Source organism: Petromyzon marinus, chromosome 4 (genome assembly GCF_048934315.1).
Source record: "Petromyzon marinus isolate PM22_M1 ecotype Great Lakes invasive population chromosome 4, UKy_Petmar_22M1.pri1.0, whole genome shotgun sequence".
Classification (NCBI taxonomy): Eukaryota; Metazoa; Chordata; class Hyperoartia; order Petromyzontiformes; family Petromyzontidae; genus Petromyzon; species Petromyzon marinus.
Window position 1 is genome coordinate 7,904,934 of NC_133670.1, and position 20,887 is coordinate 7,925,820.

The window sequence follows — 20,887 nt, forward strand, 5'->3', positions numbered from 1 at the left end:
GCCTTCTTGCTTTTCACTCTATCAAGGGTCTTGTGAAAGTAATAGACTGCAAGGGCTGCCACTGCTCAGATACATTACCTGAAATAAATTAATAATCCCACATACAGCCACAGGCACATGCACTTGATCAAGTATGCACAAGCGATCCCACAAAAACATAGAGACCCATATACTCGCATAGAGAGGGGCCAATCGACGCAGACCTCATATGCAGGTGTTTAGTGGATTATGACATCGCAGGATGGAGAGAGAGACGGTGACAGCTTTGGGAGGCCTTCATCTAGTCATGGGCGAGATGTTATCTACTTTGCCTGGTATACAGAAGGTCGTGGGTTCTATCCCGACCCTGGCATTTGTATATTTGTAGTTTGCATGTTTTCCCCATGGCTGAGTGGAGTTTTCGCCGGGTACTCCGGTTTTTCCCTCCACATTCATAAATATGCGTTAACAGTATTCGGCGTCTATAAACCTCTACATGATAAGCTACTTCATTGGGCTATCATTTGTGGCCAGGTCGCTTTTTAAAAAGAGCTATATAGCTCAGTGGGCCTTACCTGGTAAAAAAAAATAGTTTATACGTATGTCTGTGTGTGAATATCTCAGCATTACCATGTATCTGTGTGTGGCTTCATGTATTTATGCTTCTGTGTCTCTGTGGCTGTCTCCGTGTCTCTCTCTCTCCACGTCTCCTGTGCTGTTGAACCATACTTCACCACGCTGGCAAGGGAAGAACTGGGGTGGAGGAAGAACCAGATCGGATATCACTCTCCACTTGTGTTAGTATGCCAACCACTGCACCAGTACTCCACCCCAGATCACAGAAGTATGAAGAAATATTAGTATAGTACTGTATACGACATGCTAAAATACGCATGCATGTGTTACTACCATACTGCATTATTTAGCTCTTATGCAATAGTAACACCAATAACATCAAAACGAGCCGTAATTACAATATTTCCCATTCAGTGTAGGCATTATGGAATGTCGTAAGCAAATCAGATTGGCTGTATTGGACAAGTATAAAAAAATATTTCATACATGTACTGAAATTGGTTGGAGACACGTGGAGGCTTTGAAATAAAATGTATCTATTTTCTCCTTATTATGGGTGTGTACCAATTGATCACCATAAAATTCCATTGTGGGGTGTTTAATGCAGTACTATCCTTTTAGGTTTCGTTTCCCCTTTTAAATAAAGTAATTCCACATTTGTAACCACCTCACCAGTGTCAATTATGAACATCGTGGCAGCGGTTTAGAACCTGAGACACCACCAAGATGGTCTGGGGAAAGAGACAGTGTTCAATTTCCACTCAACCAGTCCGTAAAGCCATTCGAGAACACATATCTTGGCACAACAAATTAATCTAGTGTTATCTTGCCTCTATGATATGCTTCATAATGCGGCATTCCCAAAAACAGGGTTCAATCGTATTATTTCATGGGTGCAATGTTGTATTGGTAGTAGTGCCTTATGCCAAGAACCCCTCCTCCAAGTCAACCGAGCAGCGTTACAGAAAATATCGAGAGATAAAATTCACCCCCTGGAGAGAACAACGCGAGTAGAAGTGGTCAGCAGCACTCGCATGATGCTGGCCGACAGTGAACAAAATAATGTTAGTGGGTCAGCACACAGGGCTTTGTGCATCACACACGGCGCGTAACACCTACGCAGCGCACCCATCGACACAATGCAAAGCGGCCAATACAAACCCCCGACTGCACTACTGCATTCACTACGACAGTGGTACATTAAGCACAATCAGCAATGATAGCCATCCCTTACAGATACAGTCATACAAGTGTTGGGTGTATACACATGCGTGTGTACTCTTGGTGTGGGTGTGTGTGTGTATGTATGGGCGTGACTTGGCAGAAAGTGCGTGTATGCACGCACATGTACAGTCCTCTTGACAATCCACTGCTGGATGAGGGCCTGCAGGCCTGTGATGTGGGCAGCAGGATTCAGTGCAGAAAAATCCATTGTTGCACTGTACTTCCAGGCACCCCCGTCTACATGCAAGTAGAACTTCTTTTGCGCCATACGTAGCCAACCGCGCTAATCAGAGGTGCATCTGTGCCCTCCACGCCATCAGTCCACACTCACCAGCGTCAAGTGGAGTGACATACGGTCAACTAACCCCTCCATGACCAAATGCATGGAGGGGTGGAGAAGAAAACAGAAATATGCCTCAACACACACACACACATTTCATGCACATTAGCATGGGATCATCATCTATGCACACCACAGCACTGTATTAAATACACATCAATCACGAGTCATGATCTGCGAGATACATCATGGCCAATAATGATGATGATGTTCACACGACACGTACACGGTGTGAATATCTGCATTGTGATCCTCAGCTATGATGTAGCCACTGCTGCATAGACCATGCCTAATGATAACGATGTTGTAACACGTGTACGACGATAACACGTTTGTAATGTGTCCGAATATATCTGCAACATTATGCATTCCCATCATCCATCCACTGCAGAATAGGTCATGGCTAATGAAGATGCCATGCAAATGAACCGCACAATAATAGCACGTGTGCGCAGCGTGTGAACATCTGCATCATTGCCGACCATGACCTTATCCACTGCTAGACAGGCGGCCATAGCCAAGCCGTGATTTATTCACAGAGAGATAGGGGGGGGGGGAAAGGCGAATGATGGTTACACAAAAAGCACACGTACATTCGGGCTGCAGCAGCAGTAGCAGCAGCATCGGGCACAACAAAAGACGAGTTTAATTATTTATATTCCTTCTCTCTTTCGCAGCCCATGTGGTGTTCCCGCCTTAACGCAGCAAGAGTTCCAGATAGGGGGACCCGGCAAAGATCATTCCCCGTGTAGCCTCCACAGGCTGTTGTGGCTCGAGTGATGTGCTCGCGAGCACCTATGATGGAAAGCACAAGGCACAAATAGGGGGGGGGGAGGTGTGGCCGGAACCACGCTCAGCCCTGCTTTCTGTGACGCTTTGGTGTTTATTTTTTAATTGGGAGACCAGTGACGACCGGTTCAGATGATAGCCGTGAGCGGGAATTTGAACTCGGTGTGATAGCAGGTTCGTAGCAGCAGTTGCGCCGACCACTAGCGCCACCGCTCCTCCGTGCAGACAATCAAACCATCGCGTGGCGTGTGTGCACGCACAAGGGCCTCGTGTAAAATCCACTGCTGATTTGGGGGGCCTGCTGCACATGGCCCGGTAAGGGGTCGTCTCACCATACTTTACGTTGAGAGGGGTGGGGGTGGGAGCAAAGTGAATTGAGGAGCATTGAAATAATGTCAGTGCAGGGATAATCAAGTTTTTTGCCGCGCTGACCTCTGCTATTTTTTTAAAAGTATTTTTCATTAGCTACCTGGCCATAAATGACAACTCAAGGAAGTGGCGTATCACGTGGAAATCTGTCGCAGCCAAATAATCTGAACGCATTTTTTTCTAAATGGACATCTACGAAAAGCTACTGCACGCGAGCAGTTTTACATCTCGTCGGATTCCTCCAGTTGAAGTTACGATTTTGAAATGTGGAGGGGTAAACACCGGCGGGACCGGGAGAGAAATCCACACGACCACGGGTAGCGAGAGAAAGAGACAGAGAGAAAGAGAGAACACGGCAGACTCCAAATACACAGGCACCGTCGTCCGGGTCAGGATCAGAACCCACGACACCCTCCTGTATACCAGGCGAGAGATATAACATCTCGCCACCACACAATCCCTACGGCCAAGAAAGCCCACTTGCCTGCATTGTCGTCAAGTCACCCATCCAAGCAAGCACTATCCAGGCTCAACACACAAAAAAATAAAAGCTTCCGCTGATGCTTGCGAGACGTGACAAATGCCGGGCCACGTTGCGGGCAATAATAATATAGGGCGACTTTAATATATGAGCGGTATTACGGTGCATGGTCACAGGAGATGTACACAATGGATGCGCGCGCACTGCCTGCTGCATTGCACACCCTTATGTAACAACGGAGGGCACAGTGACAAAAGGTCACGGGGTTACGCGGCGGGCAGCAGAGGGCAGTACAGCAAGAAACCATTTGTTGTGAACGAACTTCCTTTTGACTTCAACCCCGCACTAACCTGCGTGGTTAAGGTATATTGTCCATACCATGGTGTAGAGTGAATATATACACACTATGTAGGCTTTGTGGGAGTGACATTATGGTACTGCATATTGCACACCTGCACTGCAGTAGTTCAGCCTACACGTCCATCAAGTCCAGTGTACATCGTTCTTCAACCCAGTATATACTTTGTACTATACACGTACTTGGATATTCATATACTCATAGGCAAGTATTGTTCTTGTAAACAACGGTGTTCACCGTATCACCTTACACTCCCTAACACACGTGTACGTGGTGTGCACAACCACGTGTGTACCTAAGCACATACGTAAATAACCATGATTTAGTATGCATAGTGTTGCACGTGTACATACACACACGTGTACACATCTTGATGCACATGCACTAGATCACAGTATAGCACACACACACACATAAAGATCCCAGATTTAGTATGCATGGTGCTGTCTGCGCAGTGTTACCATACATTATGTAAACACGTTCTCCCCTGCACACCGTTGTGGGTATGCAGTTACTGTGTATACAACATTCTATACTGCAGTGCAGCCCTTTTGTCAATCCAATGCTGGATGGCAGTACTATCGCCACTGCCATGGTGCAGGTCTCGTTGGGGAGTTATTTGACCATACTTCACCGCGCCGGTCAATGCGGGGTTGGCGTAGAAGGTACACACGAGGGGAGCATAGAAGTTGCCCTATGCTGACCACCGGTACGTGGACCAGTGTTGGGACAAAGTACGTGAATGTTACTCGTGGAACAGTAGGGCAACAACGAGCACGGTCTCCCTGTGCACAACGTGATAGACGGCACCGTACACACGGACATCTGACACAGTCCAGCACTCATGGACGTGCAGCGCTGTGAAGACAAAGATCATTCCCCCTCTCAGCCCGTCATGTCTGAGTTGTGGCAGGTCGCGGTGCAGCTTGTGTGGTACACAAGCACGGAGGCACACGCGTGTGTGGGGGGGTGCACGGACACGCGTGTGTGGGGGGGTGCACGGACACACGTGTGCTGTGCACGGACACACGTGTGCTGTGCACGATCCGTATGCGATGCATGGACACGCGTGCGGTGCACGCACATGGACACACGGTGCGGTGCATGGACACACGACAGGGACACGTCCTGTGCAAGCACACGTGCGGTGCAAGGACACACGTGCGGTGCACGACAGGGACACACGTGCGATGTATGGACACACGTGCGATGCATGGACACACGTGCGGTTCAAGGACACACGTGCACAACACGGACACACGTGCGGTGCACGACACGGACACACGTGCGATGCATGGACACACGTGCTGTGCAAGCACACACGTGCGGGACAAGGACACACGTGCACGACACGGACACACGTGCACGACACGGACACACGTGCGGTTCAAGGACACACGTGCACGACACGGACACACGTGCACGACACGGACACACGTGCACGACACGGACACACGTGCACGACACGGACACACGTGCACGACACGGACACACGTGCGGTGCACGACCCGCACGCTTGCTGCACGTGGAGACAAAGAAAGTCAATGCTTTCATGCTGGACCCACTTGCGAAGCGAGTCGCTGTGCTATTGGCGAGCTTATCCCAACAAAGAACACGACCATACTGCGTGCACACACACACTCACCACACCGTGCACACACGCACTCACCACAACGTGCACACGCACTCACTACACCGTGCACACACGCACTCACCACACCGTGCACACGCACTCACCACACCGTGCAATGCACTCACCACACCGTGTACACTCACCACACCGTGCACACGCACTCACCACGTGTACACACACTCACCATACCGTGCACACACACTCACCACACCGGGCACACTCACCACGTGTACACACACTCACCACGTGTACACGCACGTATATAGCAGCCCAAGACACACACACACACTCCCTCCAAGCATTGCGTACTCACTGCAGTCTGTATAGACTGTAATCTCTGTATCTATCTTGTGTATGAACTGTAGTCTTGTGTCAAGACTGTTGTCTGTGTTGTGTATGGACTGTATAGTCTTGTATATGGACTGTAGTCTGTGTTGTGTATAATCTGTATTGTGTATACTGTAGTGTTGTGTATAGACTGTGGTCTTGTGTATGTACTGTAGTATTGTGTATGGACTGTGGTCTTGTGTATGTACTGTGGTCTTGTGTATAGACTGTGGTCTTATGTATAGACTGTAGTGTTGTGTATAGACTGTGGTCTTGTGTGTGTACTGTATGTAGTATTGTGTATGTACTGTAGTATTGTGTATGGACTGTGGTATTGTGTATGTAATGTACTATTGTGTATGGACTGTGGTCTTGTGTAAGTACTGTAGTGTTGTGTATGGACTGTGGTCTTGTGTATGTACTGTAGTGTTGTGTATAGACTGTGGTCTTGTGTATGTACTGTAGTATTGTATATGGACTGTGGTCTTGTGTATGTACTGTAGTGTTGTGTATGTACTGTAGTATTGTGTATGTACTGTAGTATTGTATATGGACTGTGGTCCTGTGTAAGTACTGTAGTGTTGTGTATGTACTGTAGTCTTGTGTATGTACTGTACTATTGTGTATGGACTGTGGTCTTGTATATGGACCGTAGTAGTAGTAGTATGTAACAGACTGCTGTATGAAAGCACGTCGCAAGTCGCTTTGTCAAAGTAAGCGTTCCTAAGAAGCGCAACGCAGTGGAGCGAGAATACTAAAAAGACGACGACAGACAGAGACAGCCACAGCCTTACCCTCGTTGTCGCCTCACCCCTCAAACCCCTCAAACCCCGCCGCCGCCGCCTTCGTCTCTCACCTGGCCGAAGCAGCAGCAGTAGCAGCATGGGTCGCAACAACAGTGGGAGTCGAGTGGTGATGATGAGGAGGAGGAGGAGGCTTGGGTGCCGCCTCGGCTGCTGTGGCCGTGGTCGCGGCGGCGGCGGCCGCTGCTGCTGCTGCTGTTGGCAGCTCGCCATGGCGAGCCCTGCCAAGCAGCGCCGCGTCACAACGCACTGCTGCTGATGATGATGTGGGACGGCGACGACTCGCACAGCTCAGCTCCTCCTCCTCCCTCTCTTCTTCTTCCTGCTGCTGCTGCTACTCCACACTCCTGCTTCTCTTGCTGCTGCTGCTGCTACTGCTGCTGTTGTTGTTGCTGAGAGATGTTCAGAGGCGGGATGAAGATGGAGGAGGGAGGGGTGGAGGTGGTGGTGGTGGCGGCGGCGCGCGTGGTTTTGGTGGTTGGTGGCTCCGTGGATTCGTCGTCTTCTCTCGTGGATTCGTTCTCTCGTGGATTCGTCGTCTTCTCTCGTGGATTCGTCGTCTTCTCTCGTGGATTCGTTCTCTCGTGGATTCGTTGTCTTCTCTCGTTCTCTCTTTTTTTTTACTCCCCCAACCCCCACCAACCTCCCCCCACCCCCGGGGACAGCGGCGGGCCCCGGTGGTGGCGATCGGAAGAGACGGCGGCGAAAGGCGATGTTGGGTGGCGTGGTAGTGATGTGGTAGTGGTGGTGGTAGTCGTAGTAGTGTGGTGGTGGTGGTGTGGTGGTGGTGTGGTAGTGTTGTGGTAGTGGTGGTGTGGTAGTGGTGGTGGTACTGTGGTAGTGGTAGTGTGGTAGTGGTAGTGTGGTGGTGTGGTAGTGTTGTGGTAGTGGTGGCGTGATAGTGGTGGTGAGCCCACAAAGCAGCCAGTAGTAGCCGTGTTAGAGTAGTTTAAGTATCGTGCGGGATGAGTATGGAGAGAGGTTGCCGTCCCGGTCGGGACACGGCGCCGCTACGATTCTTGCAGTCGTCCTCCTCCTGCTGCTGCTGTTGTTGTTCCGTGGCGTGGCCACCATCAGCGGGCTCCACTATCCTCGCTATACACACCGCTGGCTATTCTTTACCACACACACACAACGCAACGAGAACATATCGGTATCAATTGCAGCGTTGCCGATTATGCGTTATGCCGCCGGTTGCTGTTGTCGCTGCTGTTGTCGTTGCTGCTGTTGTTGCTGCTGCTGTTGTTTATTGTGGAGCGAACGTAGCGAGAGCATCGGGGAGTCATCGTCGAATCCGTACGGCGGCGGCGGCGGCACCTCCCCACCCCTGGCGCCCAGGGTCAGCGATGGAGGAGCCTCTTGTGCTCCCCCATCACCACCACTAACAACAACACCACCAACAACAACACCACCACCAACAACACCACCACCACCAACAACAACCTTCTTCCCTCTCTCCACACTCACTCGACCCACAGGCGCATCGCAACAGTAGTCGTGCTGTCTCTCTGTCTCTCTCGCCTTGCTGTCTAACGAGGGTGGTGGTGGAGGTTTTTATTTTACCTCTGTACCGGTACCGAGTCTCGTTAGAGCGCCCAAGGTGTCGCCTCTCGTCGTCGTGGAGGGCCCTGGTGGTGGCGGCGTTCTCTCGTGACAGGGTCACGGAATTCGTGCGCGCCGCTGTTGTTTTGTTCGGCTTCGTGTGGTGTAGCCCCGTGAGCCATTCGGCTCTTGAATCGGGTGCGACCGCAACAAACAAACAAAAACACGAACAAGAAAAGCATCTTAAAGTGACCCCGCCGAACTCGGCGTGTTACACACAAGACACGCACACGCGGAGTTTAATTTGAGTAAAGTCGGTGGATTTGATTAAATATTACTTCTCTTAACACTTCCATCTCTCCAACCAAATACAAGATAAACACCCCCCCCCCCCCATCTCTTAAAATATATTTCAATTAACATACAGAAGTTTCTGTGTTACAACCAAAAAACTCTTACAAAGCTGTCAACAATAAAAACGATAACCCCACTCCCCTCCACCCTTTCTCGTTTCTCCCCAGAGGTGGGGATCATGAGTTGTTTATATTTGTTCGGTTTTCCGTCTTCTCCATAACCCATATCATTTGTTGTTGTCGTTGTTGTAATGTCGCCAACGTGAAACGGAGGAGCAGTTGCATGTCCCGGCCACTCAAAGCAACAACAACAACAAAACCCACAAAGACACTCCACACGAACACACCACGGGTCACCCGCTCCTCCCAGCCACATCTACGATTCTCGCAACCAATAATATCAAAACACCGGCGGCGGTGCCGCTAAACGAGACGATAATTGACGCCGTGCCAGATCCGAGCGCTATTGCTGGCGGATATCCAAGGGCTGCTGCTTCTGCGTTGTGATGTTATTTATTCACTTATGTCTCTCCCGCAATAACACCATCCCTAGCCACCTCTTCCTTGCCTTGTCGCCTCCAAAATGGCTGAAGAAGGTGGTGGTGATTGATGGTGGTGGTGATGATCATGATGGTGGTGATTGTGGAGGTGGTGGTGATGATGATGGTGGTGATGGTGGTGGTGGTGATGATGGTGGTGGTGGTGATTGATGGTGGTGATGATCATGATGGTGGTGATGATGGTGGTGGTGATGATCATGATGGTGGTGATTGTGGAGGTGGTGGTGATGATCATGATGGTGGTGATTGTGGAGGTGGTGGTGATTGATAGTGGTGATGATCATGATGGTGGTGATGATGATCATGATGGTGATGGTGGAGGTGATGATCATGATGGTGGTGATGATGATCATGATGGTGGTGGTGATGATGGTGGAGGTGGTGGTGGTGATTGATGGTGGTGGTGATTGATTGTGGTGATGATGGAGGTGGTGATGATTGTGGAGGTGGTGATGATGGTGGTGGTGGTGATTGATGGTGGTGATGATGATCATGATGGTGATGGTGGAGGTGATGATCATGATGGTGGTGGTGATGATGGTGGAGGTGGTGGTGGTGATTGATGGTGGTGGTGGTGATTGATTGTGGTGATTGATTGTGGTGATGATGGAGGTGGTGATGATGATGGAGGTGGTGGTGATGATGGTGGTGATTGTGGAGGTGGTGGTGATGATGATGGTGGTGGTGCTGCTTCCCCGCAACGTGGGACCCGGATGTTTCTGGCAATACCTGCCATGGGACTGGGGCAGGGTGGGCAATGGGGGGGGGGGGGGGGGTGGTTGTGTGTGTATGTGGAGGTGGGTGTGTGTGTGTGGTGGTTGTGTGTGGGGGTGGTTGTGTGTGTGTGGTGGTTGTGTGTGTGTGAGGGGTGGTTGTATGTGGAGGTGGTTGTGTGTGTGTGAGGGGTGTGTGTGTGGGGGGGTGGTGTGTGTGTGGTGGTTGTGTGTGTGTGGGGTGTGTGGGTGTGTGTGAGGGGTGTGTGTGTGGGGGGGTGGTTGTGTGTGTGTGGGGGGGGTGTGTGTGTGTGGGGGGGTGTGTGTGTGTGGGGGGGTGTGTGGGGGGGTGGTTGTGTGTGTGGAGGGGTGGTTGTGTGTGTGTGAGGGGGGGTTGTGTGTGTGTGTGGGGGGTGGTTGTGTGTGTGTGAGGTGTGTGTGTGTGGAGGGGGGTAGGGGGAGGATGGGAGGGATAGAGAGAGAGAGAGAGGTTCTGGCTCGTGGGTCCGGCCAGGTGTTGGGGTTGGAGTTTGGCGTCGTATTTGTTGACAGTCGCGTGCAGTTGTGATGCGACTTGCTGCGACCGGGGCGAGTGGTCGTGATGCGCACGTGCCCGCTGTGTTGTGGAACTGCTGTGAAGAAGGGCCGTGGCCCGAAACGTCACGGATTATGTTTGGGGTTTGTTGACAGTGGGTGCTGTGCATAGTGGGTGTTGTAGGGGCACTGTGGTGTGTGATATGTTGTGTGGATAATGGGTTTGTTGTGGGGTGCTGTAGCGTGTGTGGTATGTTGTGGTGTGGATCGTGGGTTTGTTGTGGGGTCATGTGGTATGTTGTGGTGTGGATAGTGGATGTGTAGGATCGTGGGGAAAGTGACGGCTGTGTGTGATGGAGTTGTGGTGCTGTGTGCGACATGTGGAAGTGTGGCTATTGGGTGTGTTGTGGGGGGGGGGTATAATTGTGTGTAAGGAGGTGGGAATTTGTGTCACGTGTATTACGTTGGGAAGAGTGTAATAAAGTCGTGGTAGAGATGTTGCTTACGTGTGTTTGTGGCTCGGGACGCTTAAAAGCTCGAGGACAAATTAGAGCTGCATATATCCGTGTGCGATGTGCGCTGGTAGCCCACGCAATAAATCCTGTAATGTGTCGTTCTGATGGGTATCGTGGTGGTGTGCGTGTGTTATATGTGGGGAGCGGTGGCGCAGCGGTTAGCGCGCTGCGCTACGTTAACCCGGTGACCCGAGTTCGATTTCCCGCTCACGGCCAACACCATCAGTGCCGATTAATCCTGAACCGGTCCTGGGCCTCCCCCTAGGTCGACTCAGCCTGAAATTAGTACCTGGTTGCGGTGTGTGGTAAACATCGCCAGTGGGGGAGACAAAGGCGGCCGGGGGTGGTGCTGGCCACCCTCCACCCCCTCGTGTTTCGATAGGTGCTCGCCAAAAGCACTCTCCCCAGCAGTCTGTTAAAGGCGACACGGGAGATCTTTGTACTATGTATCATGAAAATGCTCTGTCTCTCTCTGCTGTGTGGGTAATAAAAAAAATAGGTTGGAGCGAATTGATTTTTTTGTGCTCTTGATTTTGCATGGTTGTGAGCAGTGGATTCCTTACAAGGCGGCGTGTGTGTTGAGAGTGGTGGCTATACGGGAGGCGAATGCGACGATTGTTAATATAGGGTACACATCTTTGTGTACGGCAGGTGAGTGTGATGAATGTTAATATAGGGTATGTGGTGTGTGTGTATGGCATTTATCGGTGTGGTCTGTGAGATTGAGTATGCATACCTTTCAACCCATACGGTTTACCGATATTCTTGTACAGGGAAATTGAGTTTTCAGGTCCATACGGCGTTTAGCCGTTTCAATACGGACCGCAATTTTTTTGTCTGTTTGTGTTTTCCCTTATGATGGGACTTTGTAAGATGAGCGTTGAGTTTTATAAGGGCACGGGGTGACCAATAAGGTCTGAATTGGTCTGTAATAAGGTAGGGCACTGAAACAGTATTTTTCCATAAATCTGGCTGCTGCCTGATGATGCCGGTTGTAATTACTGGCGAAACGTCGTACTCGGATTGTAAATGTTGAGGATTTGCTCTCCAACACACCGGTGTCCTGTACTAGTAACGAATTGGCATGTTCTGTTTACGTGACAAACCTTACTAATTGGCTGTGTCGGGTGGTGGCGGGTTTAACGACACATTTATATTTACGCGATGTAACCCAATCTGTATTATGGATGATATTGGTCGCGAAAGCCTAAGTGTTAAACTAACTGATAAGGGGGTTTACAGGTATTGGGAACTCGGCCCGAATCTTCTCGTCACTCATCCGAAAATGAGAACAGCAAAATATACCTCGATATGCGTATATTGGATGAACCAAGTTTAAGTTTAACGAACTTTGGATTTATATTCTTGGTTCTTTCGGTAAAGTCACGTAGAAGGGAAACAATAAAAATATAAACCAATACAATTCTCACGACGTTTCAACTGCAACACAAGCAATCATCATCAAGTGTTAAAAACCACAACAGAACTATTTTCTTGCTGTGGTTTTTCACACCTGATGATGATTGCTTGTGTTGCAGTCGAAACGTCGTGAGAATTTTATTGTTTCATATTTTTATTATTTTATTGTTTCCCTTCTACGTGACTTTACCGAAAGAACTAAGAATATGAATCCCTGCAGTCACGAAAGCTTTACATAAAAAAATACTTTTGATTTGTTTACCATTATTTTACACAGCTAAAAATGAAGTAAAATAATTAATAAATAATCATGGCAGGGGAGTCAGCCGAACAGTGCGAATGCACTAGTGGCCACGGGAGGTAATGACAGGGGTATCAGCTGTGAGTGCGAAGGGACTGGTGGCTACGGGAATGATCGAGAATAGGAGCGTGGCCAGGTGACGGAAGAGGACGGTGGAGTCTGCTGGTAGAGCAAGCGTCTAGAACCAGCGAGAAGGTTCGGGAATGGGGGCGTGGCCTCGGACCGTATATAAGGGAGATGCGCGGGAGACTTGGGGCTGTTGCAGTGCGGTCTCCGCCTGTTCAAGTGAACGTGTCTTCAATAAAAAAACATCTCAAGAAATTGTGTCAAGTCATTCCACACGGTTGTGTCTTAGGCGAGCGTATAGAGAGTGGACATTACAGGTGCATTTTGGGTTGGTGCAATATGGATAATCCTAGATGGAGCTGTGTTTCGGGTATGCATAGGTGCGTAAGGTATGTGTGGAGTTAGAGGGTGTGTGTACGTGTAGAGTGAACACGTAGTATATCTATAATCTGGATGAGTAGATATGTGTTGAAAGTGTACATATTTAGTGTTGTTAAAATAGTTTTTTGCATTACCATTAACTGCACCAATCAAAAAAAATGTTTAGCAACCGAAATTATATTTTTCACTTGAGAAAAGAAGGAAGCTGCTGTGGTGGTGTCATGGTTAGCACACTGGAATTGCAATCCAGAGGCTGCCTCTGGTTCGATTCCAATCCCAGGTTGGGAGTTGAAGCAATGGGGCAAGCTTATTAAATACATGTCCACCCGGTAGGATAAATGGGTACACACTCCACAGTCGATCGGTCGCGCGTGGTGGGGTAAGATGTGGTGAGTATGCACGTCCATCTCTTCTAAGAAGTCCGTTCAGCCGGCTCCCTCCCGTGGAGGCCCTTCTGCTAGTAGTGGCATGACCCAAGACATTTCAGGGTTGCACCTTTAACGAGGGCAAACGTATCAGGCTGTGCCATAGGCCACTGTGCCGTTTGTTTATCCGCATGCACTTGCCAATCAGTACATTCATGAGTAAAATTACACTGTAAACGATTACTCATACCTGACTTTAGAAGACAGGCCTTTATTATGAAAATAGTTATCGGTTCACTAGTCGTTTAACAACCCTCGTACACATACGTAAATGTATGTGCCTGTATATGCAGTTAGATGCGTCGTGTGGTTATTATTGTGGATGTATGGTATTGGGAGGGTTATTTTATAATCAATTAATCTCAGTGGGCTCTCATCTGGTGAAATAGAGGGACATTAGTGCGTTATTTCCATGACCATACAGAACCTTCCTGGAACCGAGCCAGGGCAGTGAGCTTGTCCCCACAGCAACTTTTTTTTCTGGAATGGTTCGTGATCAATTTGCCCCTAGCTCTGTTACACAAGTACAATACACCCCCCCCCCCCACCTTTTTTACCAGGCTACATTCAACACAAGCAATCGTCGATTGCTTGTGTTGCGATCGAAACGTCGTGATATTGTTATATTTTTCTATCTATGTGGCTTTACCGAAAGACCCAAAGAATATGAATTCCTGCAGTCACGAAAGCTTTAAGTCAAGCTTTACATTCAACAACGGTCATGACATCATTCAGTGATAAAGAACCAAAAGAATGGCTTTAACTTACTAGAGCATAACCTAACCTACAGACGCATTCGATTTTTTCAAAATGCAACTTCATACCACCTCCTCAACCAACACCCCCCAAAAACTACACCTGCATTCCTTCCCATGTGAAGGTGCACCCCAAAGGGGGTAGAGGTCGAGGGAGGGAGCTCATTGGTGTGTGGCAAGGGAGGAACTGAACTCACAGAGCCTTCTTTGCATACAGGGCATGAGGTACCCAAGGGTCCGGGTGTGGGGTTGGGTCCAGGTCAATTCCTGAGCCAGCGGGGCCTGGTTTCGAGTGGTTGTAGAAACGAGACATCAATTGAATTTCTGTAGGTTTACCCTGCAAAAGATAATGATGTTCAATGGGTTCTCACCTGCACAAAAACGGCTACAATTGAATTGTCTTCAAAGGCAAAACTGATATGAGTGGATGTGAGAAATGTGTCAGGAGGCCAGGAAAGAGGAGATTATTCATACAGAGACAGAACCCAGTGACTTCCTCCGTCAAGGGTGGGGTAGCCATGGTCTCCTATTCTTTCAAAGGGCTGATTGTTTGTGGTTCTATAGTGAAGTAATATGGCATACGTGCAACACCACTACCACATTGCGAATGGTGGAATACTGATCATTAGTTAGCTTAGTTTTAATCCCAGACATTTGAAAACAATTGAACATCGGTTCAAGAACCTATTTAAAATATATATTTAAACAGAGCTTGTGTCCTGTGAAATACAGCTGCTTTGAAAAATACTGTTGCAGCCTATCAGTAGCCCTAACCCTTATCTTTAACCCCAACCCTATCTGTACCATTGGTCTGAAAACCAAATTTGATTGGCATGCCTGCATTCTAACAACGTGCAGAGAACGATAGTCGATCATAGCTATATCCACAAAGTCACCAAACTAGGGGGCAACATCGTGACACGAAGAGGCATCCTTTTCACAAATTGTATCCAGGTTGTGCTTTTGGAGGCATGTCATGAGACGAACAATCTCTACCTGTGTTGGTCATTGCAAGGCCCGTGGGCCACTGGCGGCCCCTGGTGGCCCCTGGCAATACACAAATGCGAAAACACCCCATAATGCTGTCGAAACCAATGGTTTCAAATGTGTGGTGGCCCTCGCACCGATGTCTTATCGACGAAAGTGGCTCCCCTCTGAAATTTAATTAAGAACACTGATCTATTCAGATCTTTTGCACAGAGAATGGTCAAAGGAAGCAAATATCACAAAGCTAATCTGAGATCACTTCAGGTGACCTCTGACCTACACAGTAAGGGGAAAGTGATATATCCAGTACTCTTGCGTTTCACTCGCGTGCACATCCATACCAATAACTGATCCAACACCCCAAAAGGATCCTAATAAATGACTCAAGACTCGGTGAGACTTTCACAGGCAAATTAGGTATGTGCTATGAAACGACATCTGTTATATATTTCCCTTTTTAGCAGGGGCGGAGCCAGGATTTTGACTTTGGGGGGGCTGACTTCAATATTCTGAGATATCCAGTGTATGTTTTCCAATGGGCGCCACAAATGTATAAAACTAATTTTATTGGATTTGAACGCGGAGTTTATTAATAGGTCGGAGCCGCTGATGTGGCTAATAAGTTCGATAAGTTCGAAAGCTGCCGCTCAAGCAGCCTGCAAGGCAGCAGAAGGTAACATCCAGAATTTTGCAGCAGCCAGATATCCGATTATCCCGATTACCGACTTTCCCAAAATTTCAGGGGGGCTGAGCCCCCCCCTCCCCAGCCTCCCCTGTGGTTCCGCCCCTGCTTTTTTATGCAGTTTTATTGCGTAATGTGTCAAGGTTCTTTGTTATGCTTGCACCTCTGCCAACTCGGCATCACCGAGTATGTTTCGTGAAACTAAACAGTGCAATGTTGATAACATTCAGAGGACCAGTTTGGTCAAACCACTTTATATCTGCCTTAGCGTTGTTATTTTTTTCGTTACATGATGCTCCAATGAATGACTTTACGTGACCATTAAGTGGCCGCCGTGTGTGTGGCTGGGCGAGGCACAATAAGAGCGAGCGGGCGAGGATTCTGGCAAGGCATTTTGTTGAATAGAGCAGAGCAGGGCTGGGTGCTGGGTTGACTTCTTGGGGTCACGGGGTTGCGTTGCTGGACGTGGAGGAGGGGCACCGACTCGGGTTGACGGGGGGCGGGGGCAAGGGGAAGGGGCGTTCCCCTGGGGGGGTTGGAGATGGGAGAGGGTGGTGCCTCATTGATAGCAGGCGCTCCCTATTGGCCCGCCGAAGTTGTCGTTTGCGAGCCGCGGTGGCTCATTGGTTAGCCTCGAGAGAGGAATGCGCGCTACCATTGGCGGGCACGGGGGTGGGCAGGTCTCGGTGGTGGTCTTTGTGTGGGCGGGGCCGGGAGGGGTGGGGCCTCTCTCGCCACGGCGATTTCCACGTGGACTTGGACCTCGCCTTTAGTCTGACCGCTCTGCCAGGAAGGAATGCGTCGGTCTCGTCGCGTTATTATGTAACGATGCGCATTTGGACGCGTGGCTTTTGCATGTTGTCCGCGCCCATGTGTCATGCGTGGCGCAGTGGACGGGGGCGGGCACGCGTGTCCGCGCGGGGGACATTCTGTAACACAAAGGTCTCCTCCCCCCACCCTACCCCCTGCCACCCGTATAGTCTGTACAGAGTTGTGGGGCAATTGCTGTTTAGGGAGCACCTATGGAGGCCGGCACGTAGCAGGAGGGGGTGGGTGGCCAGCGCAGGCCTCGGCCGCCTTTGTCCCGATGCTTGCTGCTGGGCCTGCGATTGTGCAATTTTGCGAGAAAAAAAATTCTTCCCCTTTCCCATTTTACTTAACCGTGCCACAATGTTTTATTGCACGCCGCACTGAAGGTACTCGTTTGAGGCTGAGTCGACCTAGAGGGGTCCCAGGACCTTGTTGCGCGGCGCTAAACCGCTTCGACTGCCACTCCCCGCCGTGCCACGCTGGATACACGTGCGATGGGTTACATGCCCCCCCCCCCTCTCGTTCTAAATGCATGTACATAAAGTGCAGTATCCCCCCCCACACACACACTGTTGTTCACGCGATGCAACAAAGATGTTGATAAACAATTTTTTTAACAAAAAAATGCCACTCAACAAAACAGGCTAGATTAATTTCACAGAGCCAGGACGCTACTCGCAAGCAGCCTTGGCTTTCAAATCAAAATGCAGAGCCCCAGACTAAATTCCTTTTCGCTATTGTTACCAGCAAATGATAACAGTAAAGCAAATCTCATCCACAGAAGAGGCCCCCCCTTTGTTACTCTTAATGCCTGCCGCAGCGCGGTAAGGATTTAGTTTCACAAAACGGCAATCTTTGATAGGTACCCCTACAACTATCCCCCATCATTTGCAGTGCTGTGTATTGTACGGTAGTATGGGGGGCATAGGGGCAGCCTCCGGTTGGTTGTGGACTTGTGATATCCACACGCAAAGCCTCTTATGTTTTATTATTTGGGTCTTTCGGTAGTGTCACGTAGATAGGTTGAAAGAAAATAACAAAAACAAAGACGTTTCGATCAACACAAACGACGTTTCGATCACAACACAAGCGATCGTCCTCCTGATGACGATCGCTTGTGTTGTGATCGAAACGTCGTAGGTTTTTTTGTTATTTTCTTTCCACCTATCGACATGATTTTACCGAAAGACCCAAAGAATATGAATTCCTACAGTCACGAAAGCTTTAAGCCAAGATTTAACCTCTTATGCTTGTCAAATTTTCGAAACGGTTTCCTTTCCGTGGTAGGTCTTTTAACGTTTGGTCGTTTTCCTCCAAACCTGCACCAGGTTGGCTCGACCATCGAACGAAGACGGTCAACCGCATCGCTTCCGCGGCCGTCTGGAACGCTCTTCCGATATTAAGACGCCACTGAAGCTTTTTAAATCTACAGATTGAAATCTCATTTCTTTAGAACTGCTTGTTTTGTGTTTAGTTTGTTGTCCTTCCCCGCGCACCTCATATTAGCACGGTTGGCTACCTACGGTGCGAAATAATTTCAACATACAGTAAACATCGCGCTTTGGAATTTTACCCCATCGAGGCATTTGATACAATTTCCGGAATCCGCATTTACAGCGTGCTATGTAATGTGGAATTAGGTGCATTAACTTAGCATCACAAGTATATGTTCGGCATAATTCAAGAGTCGAACACAACCACGAGAATTAATTCTCTCATGGTGGACCCATAACGAGTGAGCGACTCACTGTTGCTCTTGCCTACATGTCGAAGAAGCTGCCAGAACGGGTATGATTGAACCAAAGTGCAACACGCGTTAAATACCGCACTTTTGTGCACAATTAATTGGGAATGGTTTTAGCCATCTATAAGTGTCTCCACATAAGAACTTGTTTTTTATTGATTTATTTGGGAGTCAAGTAAAAGGTGAAGGCGCTACCTTGCAATGACTTGCTCGAAACCAATCCTGGTGGAAGGGCCTCCACTCGAGGGACCTCTCGAGGGCGCGTTGTCTAAGAAGTCACTTGGCCTACTCTTCCATGTCTTAGAATAGGTTGGATTACCACCAATGCCTTTCCCCTCCACACGCGACCTACCAATCGTCTAACTGTTGTATACCCCCATTTATACTGCTGGGAGGACAGAGGTGGAGCAATTTAGGTAATGTGGCCATTATGTCAACTGCGTCACCACGAGACAACCAGCAACCTCTTGAATGCAAAGTCCTGAGAGCTAACCGTGACACGGTCGCAACGTCCCAATTTGGGTAGGCCAGTAAATAGCAGAAAATATTTTTTTGGGAGACGGATATATTTATTGTGTGATTGTCTTCCAGTATTTGCAACACGCGATTCTATTCTTGCGCATGATGGCAATGTTTGAGAGCTAAAGGCCAATATCGAGGTCTGCTAGCCTGGAGAGGGCTTCAGGAGCTGGCCTATTTTGCCTTCAGTGCACAACTGAAATATTCATTTCATAAAGTGTCTCTTTTTTTTTTACTAAAATGGTTAACTAAGAGACTATCACAGTCAGTGTTCCTGGGTCTAGGCTTCCGTGGTCACAGGGTGTTTACCGTTCATGGGAAAAGCTGAAACGTTGCATTGTGCGTTCACACCTATGTTAACATTACATCTGCACGTGCATGTTATGAAAAATAAAAGACAGACTGTGAAAGTAAATACAATATTGTCCTGTAAATAAATTCAAACGTCAAAGTGTCTATTCTCACATGGGTATCTGGAGGTACTTACGTCTGGTAGCCTTACGCCAGTGGCAATATTTACAAATTCCCGTGGTGGGGGAGCAGGCACACCATGGGATAACTACTGTTGATTTCCCACAGACTCGTATTTAGTTTATTGAACATGGAGGGATTAGAACCTGGGATATATTTCAGTTGGTAGATCAGCAGGCTCCCTGTCATGGAATCTTGAGTACATATATCCGTCCCTTCTGGGTTGTTAAAAATGACCAACCAATCCGGTGGTCTTGCATTACTCGGTCAGGAGCCAACAATGGTTGTTCCATGGATAGATTTAGTTCTCAACCAAAGGCATATGGCATTTCTCACACTGGCTAAGGTCTTCATGTGGAGATGAGTGCTCCCATTGCCCGTTTGAGCGTTGGGAATGAACTTTAGCAGCATAACATGCCAAATTGTATTCACTAGCAGACATGATTCCGTAAACCTACAAGAGACATAGAAAAAAACGCTTCCATTTTTGAATTGTACTGTCTCAGCATGGGTCCAATGTGCACGTCAGCTGGTCTGGAGATGACGTGACACCAGTCCTTAAGGGGCTGAGGATGTATGCATGGCTAAGTTGCACTTGTGGTGTCATCGCCACTCTCTGCTTGCTCACCACCTGTTCAGTCAGTCAGGAGACCTGGAAAGGGTAAGGGGGTCACTTTTGCACGGATTATCAGCCGTTCACAAGCTTTAAATAACGACAGCGGAGAAGACAACTAATTATGAAATGTCCAGAGGAGAGTGGAGCAGAAGGGATTTCCATAGCTACATTTTCAGTCGGCTGTTAGAAGTTGGGGGAGGGGGGGGGGTGAGCACCTCCATCTGTCCCTGCGCACAGAAAATTCTGAACGGTTTTCATACTCAAATGTCTAGCAATTGCCGACAAATCTACTGGCACTGAAGTAACTTGCAGAGCTTGACAGCACCTGGGATTGTTATTAAACTATAACTCATTTGTCCCATTGACGTTATTGGTTACTCTTGTACTCTCTAACAACCCAAGTTTTAAGACAACATCTTCGTGGCAGCGGCTATTTTCAGACTTACACCACCAGTATATTTCTACTGGACCTTGATCTATAGGCTTACAGTGCTATAGTCAATAATATGGCGCTCTTGCTGACCAACAAAACCAAACGCTACTCCAACCTATCCTGCGCGGATATCCCATTGAATAGCTGTTCCACATCGTTAATAAATCAATCAATTGTTTGAT

At 48.6% G+C, this 20,887-nt stretch overlaps 1 protein-coding gene across 3 annotated transcripts in view; it reads right to left on the minus strand.

Moving 5' to 3' along the window:
- Positions 1-8,580, minus strand: part of LOC116938784 (activin receptor type-2B-like) — a 79,476-nt gene extending 70,896 nt beyond the window's left edge. For all 3 annotated transcript variants that reach the window (XM_032946408.2, XM_032946407.2, XM_032946406.2), the window contains exon 1: positions 6,933-8,580. In XM_032946408.2, the coding sequence (XP_032802299.2) occupies positions 6,933-7,092 (160 nt within the window). In that variant the 5' untranslated portion in view covers positions 7,093-8,580. The remainder of the gene's footprint in view (positions 1-6,932) is intronic.
- Positions 8,581-20,887: the final 12,307 nt, after the last annotated feature.